Source organism: Rhagoletis zephyria, unplaced genomic scaffold, assembly GCF_001687245.7.
Source record: "Rhagoletis zephyria isolate East Lansing unplaced genomic scaffold, Rhagoletis_zephyria_1.1 Rzeph_scaffold_06897, whole genome shotgun sequence".
NCBI lineage: Eukaryota > Metazoa > Arthropoda > Insecta > Diptera > Tephritidae > Rhagoletis > Rhagoletis zephyria.
Window position 1 is genome coordinate 16,043 of NW_016163980.1, and position 7,929 is coordinate 23,971.

The 7,929-nt window shown below is 41.2% G+C and overlaps 1 protein-coding gene across 1 annotated transcript in view; it reads left to right on the forward strand.

The window, feature by feature from the left end:
* LOC108373645 (protein folded gastrulation-like) overlaps positions 1–6,872 on the forward strand; it is an 11,738-nt gene extending 4,866 nt beyond the window's left edge. The window contains exon 2 of the mRNA XM_017629569.1: positions 2,828–6,872. Coding sequence (XP_017485058.1) covers positions 3,018–6,620 — 3,603 coding nt within the window. The 5' untranslated portion in view covers positions 2,828–3,017 and the 3' untranslated portion in view covers positions 6,621–6,872. The remainder of the gene's footprint in view (positions 1–2,827) is intronic.
* The last annotated feature ends 1,057 nt before the right edge of the window (positions 6,873–7,929 follow it).

A 7,929-nucleotide genomic window follows, 5' to 3' on the forward strand; every position in this document is an offset into this window, starting at 1 on the left:
ATGCTTGCAACAATTCGTTACCAAGAAATACGTTTAGGATACAATTTTGAAAAATGGGCGTGGCACCGCCCACTTATGATCACATATATGTATCTCGGTAACCGTTCTACCAATTTGTACCAAACTCGGTGTGGTTATTGTACTTGCCACATAGAAGCAAAACGTTGAAACTTATTGAAATCGAACTAAAATTACGGCCGCTTTTCATATAACAGTAAATTTCAGATATGCTTGAAACTTCAATATTTCGAAATTTAAGGACGCTAATTTACTCAAAATGGATACACCTCGGTTTACCATGTAGCGGTAGCTTTCGGAAAGGTGAAAAACATATATTTAATACGTGCGCCGGGTATTTAATGTTCGGCTCCGCCCGAACTTAGACTTTTTTACTTGTTATTAATGATTTCGATGTAAAGATAACTGATCTTTGGATTAAGATGACTAAAAATAACTAAAAATTACTATAATTGAGAAAAATTACTTATAAATTTTCATTTCAAAGTTTCACCGCACAAAAATCTATCGAAATCAAAGTTTTCGATTTTTTTTTCACCATTTTCTGTCTGCTTCCCAGCTAGTCAAAAATAAGCTTGTTATGCACCGCTCAGCGCGCTTGGGACATTTGACGTGAATTGACCCGTATGTACATACATAATAATAATAATAGATTGGCGCTTACACATATGTTAGTGTTTGGCCGAGCTTCTCCTCCGACTTGTGGCGTGCGCCTTGATGTTGTCACACAAAGCGGAAGGACCTACAGTTTTACGCCGACTCCGAACGGCGATTGTATTTTTATGAGAAGCTGTTTTTTCATGGCAGAAATACACTCGGAGGTTTGCCATTGCCTGCCGAGGGACGACCGCTGTTAAGAAAAAACCTTTTTTCTATATTTTTTGTGATGTGTCTCTGACCAGGGCTTGAACCCAGGTGCTGATGAGTGAAAGCGCGCACTGCTTACCACTACACCACAGCGGCCGACATACATACATATGTATGGTATATATGCTCATGCCTGTAGGTACTTACAGTATCTATGTACATGTGTAGCGGTACTTTTACGCAAGAACCTCAGAAAGTTGTTCAACAAGTGTATTTTTGGTTAGTACTACTACTAAGTACTACTTGTCAAGCAACAATTATGCAACAGAACATATAGTAAGTAATAAGTAGCTCGTATTTTCTTAAAGTACCACAAACAAATTATGTAGCAACCACAAAACCATTCATACATATGTATGTATGTATGTATGTATATGATATAAAAGAATAACAAATAAGAAATTAAAAGAAAAAACTACAAACAATGCTAAATTTTTACTCATGGAGTTGTCTCGTTTTGTACTTTTGTTTCCCTTCGTTTTTGTTTCTTCATTCACAAGTACATATGTATTTACTTCAAGACGGTACGACAAAGCATTTCTCCCGCGTTCTGACAACTGTTGACGTTTATGATGAATACTTTTATTTTATAGTAACATTCTTTTTTTTTCTTCTTCAGCTGTGGCTATTGGCTTATGCCTTGTGGAAGACATCAAAAGAGAAACAGAAGTAAATGAAATAGAAAAATGTTAAATGAGTGTGGTGGCCAGTGGTGGCCTGCAGCCATAGCTATTCGCTCAAAGACCTCAAAATTTCCATGAATTTATATGGAAAAATGTAATTTTCCATGAAAATGGTATCTAAATCTTGAAAATCAATATTTTTCTATCGGAAAACTTTGTTTCTCTTCAGTAGACTTTTAGTAATAAAAACCAATCTTTTATTTGACCACTTTTTAATGACCGCGATTTTTATGGGCCCCCTTTGCTATTTTTTTGTGTTTTTAGGGGACACTTGCAGGCACTTTTGAAGCAGGTTCTGCCTCCTCTTCAGACCTTTATTGTAAAAAGCAGAATCCTTCGAACTTAGCCTGTCCATCCACTCACCACAGTCTTTCGAACACACAAAAGTCTTTCCTTAAGACAATTGTCAGTTTTGGCAACTATCTTTAATGCTCTTTATTGTCTCTCGAAAGACTAATTGAAAGATTTGCTAACGAGAAGGTTTTAGCGTAACTCTGTTTGTCTTTTAACGATAAGTTTTCTAAAAATTAAAGTAAATAAAAAATATATTTTTCTTTTTAAAGCAATAACAATTAAAAAATTACATTGAAAAGGGGGAAAAAATAAATAAAAAATAAATAATTAATAAAAGAGGTTTCTAAAAACTAAATGAAATTAAAAAAATACATTTTTCTTTTTACAGAAAAATCTAGAAATTAAAAGAAAATTAAATAAAAAAGGAATTAATTAAAAAAATAAAATAAAAAATTAAATAAGTTCCTAATTATTAAACGAAATTATAAACATTTTTTTTCTCTAAAACAATAAAATCAAAAAATTTTAAGAAAAAAAAGAAAAGAATAAAAATAGAAATTAGATACACAAGTTTTTAAAAATTAACTTAAATAAAAAAACTATTATACAACCTATAAAGTGCAACGCTGGCAGCAGAGGCTTTCCGCTAATTATTAAATTTAAAAATATTTTTCTTCTTACATAACTCAATAAAAACGAAAAATTAAAAGAAAACGAAACTAACGAGATCGGACTAAAGGGACAAGTATTTTAAGTTGAGTGGGCTTAAGGGGCGCGTGAAATAGTCAATTATGTGTTATATCCAATTTACATAGCTGTGATTCTACAGAAAATTACGTACAGCAAATCTAGCATTAAATTAATGTTAATTTAATTTTATTCTTTTCAAACACAAAACAGCATTTAATTAACTTTTAAAACGAATACTAATTGTAAACACATTTTTTTTCATCCTATATTTGCAGATGAGGCAACTTTGAAGAAAACAACAGCAGCGAATAACAAAAAAAAAAACTGCCACACACAGTAACATTCACACATTTGCAACATTGGCAACGCTGCAGCAACATTCGCTCCATTTAAATGTGCCACAACAGCGACGAAGTGAAACTTTAGCGACAACGCAATTCAAAACGCCTCGCACGATTCCATGTCATGATTACAAGAATATCAGCGACAAGAGTATCGTCGTCACAAACGCCCACATGTAACAGATCTAAGTCAAGAGCAACAATGCAACAACACAAGAAAATAACAAAATTAGCGACCACATCAATACCAGCCGGTCAACCGATCGCAGTGCGACATGCAACAACCAATCGCACAGCAACAACAATGCGTCGTTGTAGTCTTGCCGCTTTGCAAGTTTTGGTGCTTGCCTGCGCGCTGCCGCCACCACTTCAACCGCTACTGCCGACACTCCTGCTTACGCCCACGCGGTGGTCATTCGCCGTCGAAGCGTTGCCGATAACGTCGAAGCCCATCGAGGGCACTGCTGAAAATCTTGCCTGGCAGGCGTGGCTCATGTTACCGCCCGAACAGAAGCAGCTGGAGAAATCGCGCAAAGTCACGCCGAAATCGATATTTTCGCTGCCGTTCCGCGACTGCCCGCCCGGGCATCAGCTATTTCAGTCGCGCTGCATACCAACCGTGAACATCAATCAAAGCGATTTGCTGGCGCAGCAAGTGTTGGGCTTGTTGGTTGGTAGTACAACTGGAGGAATGGGTGGAACAGGCAGCGACAATGCATATGAATTTGATTATGAGGACGAGGAGTATGGATTGGGGTTCGGCGAAGGCGAACCGGTGGTGATGTATGAGTCCCCACAGCCTTTCAGCGGCACCTCAGCTGCTGGGTCTGGGAACGCACCTGCGCGCGATGAGCCGCTGAAATTCAATCTGTTCGAGCAAAAGTATCCAACCAGCGATTATGAAACGGATGCAAGTAGCAGTACGTTGGAAGGTAGTGGCGGCGCGCGGCCGTTGAGTGAACCGCTGACCACGCATATGACGGCGGAGGGTGAGCGCGTTGGAGCGAGTGCCAATGATAGAGATGATGGCGCAACCTTCTTCAATTCATCACAGTTCTTAGATGCGGTACAGGGCTTTTTTCAAAGGCATACCACAACGAGCGACGAGAGCACTGCAAATACAACAATGCCCAATGCGACAACTATAGACCAGAGTGTTCGTATTGCCAACGCGACCGAACGCAACACCGACCGTCAAGGACTGAGCGATTTGCATGTGGCTAGCAGCAACATATCGACATTTGCCGTCGGCGACATCGATGCGATTATATTGCCAGCCGTGAGCTCAGGCATGCCAGCAACAACAACAACAACAGTCACGAGTGCTGGCGACAGTGGCGATGGTGGTGGTAGTGCCGGTGCAACTGGTGGCAACCTTGAACCGCAGCGCATATCACTCATCAAGGACGATAACACTGTACAGCTGGTAACAACGGTAATTGCACAGTCAGACGGCTATCATCGCGGAGGAGGTGAAGACGCGGCAGGCGGAGATGTTGGAGATTTAGTTACTGCCGCACAGCAGCAACATAACAGCGTTGCACAATACTTACGCGCCGATGCACTGTTGCCCTTGAGCAGTGCTGCGCCATATATTACAACAACAGCAACTACATTTGATGCAGATAATGCGGATCATGGTACAAAACCACCACCGTTGGCTGCGAAAGACGAGCGCCCACGCAGCGTAACGCAGCAGAATACGGCCGCAGCAGCAGTACCAGCAGACACGGATGCTCAGGAGACAAGTTTCATAACAACAACGGAGCCGGAGGGCACCACCAGTTTTCAAATCGACGAGACAACAGTTGTTGAGGCGAGTGATGAGTCCGCTACTGTTCCGGAGGCTATCCCCCTGCTGGAAGCAATTTCGAAGCAGCAGCAGTTGGAGTTTCAAAAATTGAAAGTAGAACCGGTTGAAGATGAGGCGCCAATAAAAACAACTTCACCCGAGACAGCAATCAACGAGCAAACAACAACAGCTGATGACGATAATACAACAATCGAAACCAAAACAATTGCCAACGAAAAGGTTGATACAACAACAGCGAAAGAAGCAGTCGAAAAGAGCGAAAAGTCAGTAGAAGCAACAACAGCTGCAGAAACAACCACACAACCGTTAACCAGTGCAGTCGCATTGTCATCAACAATAATCGCAACAACAACAACGAAAATACACTTAACCACCACTCCAAGCTCGGACCGGTTTCGTAGCTCACCGGCTGCCGCTGTCGTCGCGCCTATCCGCATCGCTACGGACAAACAAGTATCCGACGTTGTCAATTCAGCCACCGCTCCGGCCACGAATCCGACTATTGGCGAGGAGACAGCGGCGCCAAGTATCGACGTCGTGAGTGATGTGCCGAGGAGTGGCAACAGCGATTTAGTGAATGTCGCTGCCGCGAGCAGCATCAAGACCAGCGACACCAAAAATGACAGCCGCAATAAGAATAAAAACAATAAGAAGCCGCCTGTGCGCATTGCAGCGTCAGCGAAGGCAACGATGGCGGCGAGTGAAATAAATATTGAACAAGAATTGCGAATGATTAATGAATTGGTGAAGGGCAAGCGACAGTTGGCCGCGCTGAAAATGGCAGCTTTAAAGGCAACAACAACAATGACACAAGCAGCAACATCAACACAAAAAACCACTGCCAGCGAACCAAAGTTGGAGGTGAAAAAATCCGGCGCAAACGCGGCTGAGAATGAACAGAATGCGCGTGGCGTGGCGGCGGTTGAGGTGCGGCACGATGTTGATGAAGCAACAACAACAACAACAACTCAAGTGACGACAATAACAGCTGAAACCACAACAGTGGTCAACTCGCCCCTGGTGGCGGCCAGTGGCAGCGAAAACGAGGTTCTACATACAACAGCAACAACAACAACAACTGATGGAACCAAAGCAGCTACACAAAAAGAGGCGACGGCTAAAATGGAAAGTGGTAGCCAGCCAGCAGAAACCACAACAGTGGAAAACACTACAGCGGCGGAGGCACTTAGTAAGATCGTTGAGCTTGCGACCACAACAGCAACAGCAACAGCAGCAGCAAGTGCAGAGCCTGATTTTGAGGCCGAGGCCACGGCGCCAAGCGTAGAAGCAACTGGTGCGACACTTTGGTCGCGGATTATGCCTCTATTTGGCTTTGGCGTAACAGCGGTGGAAACCGGAGCTAAAGCTGGAGCCGCACCAACAGCAGCAGCAACAACAACAGCAGTGCCAGCGGCCGAGGAATTAGCTGGAGGCGCTGCAATTGGTAGTATTAGTAGTAGTAATCGATTTAGTGGCAGCAATGTTAGAAGTAGTATTAGTGGTAGCATAAGCGATATTAGTAGCATTGGTAAGAATGTTAAGAACAACAATTTAATTAGCAACAACAACAACAAACATTTTGATGGTCCGATTCGTCGAAACAGTAAAATTATAAGAATTGATCAGCTTAGTGCTAATAGTGTGGGAGGGGCAGCAGCAGCAGCAACAACAAACACGCTAGAAGAAGAAGAAGCAACAGCGACGGCAACGGCAACAACAACGGCTATGGCAAATACAAAAACCGATAGCATTGCAATTGCGCCAGAGCAAGCGCCTGCGGAACAGTCTTCATATTGGTGGCTACCTGCTGGCTGGCGTTCCCAACGGGATACAAATGACGGTCAGCAGCCGTTACTGTTCCGACTTTGGTCCGCATTTCCCGAAAGTCAAATGAAAGCCAAAGTAAGAACATAATAAGTCCAATGCGTACTACCTCTACTGTCGATTCATATGAAAAAGTACAAACAGGGGGAAAACTGTGAAAAGAAGTTAGTGAGAAATTTTTGTAGTGAAATATTAATTTTTTTTTTTAATTTCATTGTAGGGATTGAGAGCCCGGCATGAGATGGCATTGAAAGGAACGGGATTTTTCCTAAGAGCACTCGTACAAATTAAATAAACCAGTTAGAAAAAAAATAATAAACAAAAAAACGCAAAACATAAAACATAAAACGAAAAATAGAAAACAGAAAAACACAACAAAGAAATAAACGAAACACAAGCTAAGTAAATTATAAAGTAGAAACCAATGAAAAGTAAACAGAAATCGCAAGAAAAATAGAAAATTGTTTAATAGTCAATGACATACTAATAACTTGTACTTGTGCCGCAATTTGTCGAGGAGATTAATGAAAGGCATCAGAAAGTTTGGACAGGGAAATGTGCGCCAAAGAATATTTTTAAATGGTACATATGTATATGTGTATTAGTTATATGGGATTCACGCAAACATAAAGTATGAGCGATATTTCGGTGAAAGCTCGAGAAAGCTTCCATATCAGGCAGCCTCGGAAAAGTCGTGCTTCAAGTATGTAGTAAAGCGATGCAAACTTGCGAAAACCGACTTCCATTCTCATTTAAAAATTTTAGATGATTCTTTATTTCTTCTTTATCCAATGATCGTGGTCCAAAGTTATGTGGTAAGACAAATAAAAAAATTTAAAAAATATTCCGACGAATTGACAACCTTCTCCTTTTTTTGAAGCCGGTTAAAAAGTAAGCTTAACCATGCCAATATTGCTTTTGAAAACATTCACTCATTGTGAAAGCTTTAGAGCGCATAGTGAAAGCTCAATGAAAATTGGATTTATTATTGTAAGAGCGAGCATAATAATGCTGGTGCGGACTTTAGCTAATTAGAGCCTTATTTTGCAGGTTGAACATATAAACGGCTCCACATAAGTCTTTACCGCACTGGAGCTTCCCCTGCATAAACTTGGTTGAGATTTTAAAGGGCATTCGTGGGAGAAAGTAAAAGCTTATTATGCCTAGTTTTAAATGTTGTGTGACCTTTTTTTTTAGAAAAAGCGATGGCGGGCCAATAAGGCATCTAGAAGTGTCCGAACTCGCCCTGAGAGAATGCCTTTATAAAGCTGACGCTTATTCAAGTCATCATAAAAAGCTTATTTTCATAGAACTTTACTCAATGAGCAAGTATTTTTTGGCGCGGAAATTTTATAAACCGAATGCAGTTTAACTAGTCGGTGCCAATTTGAACAAAATA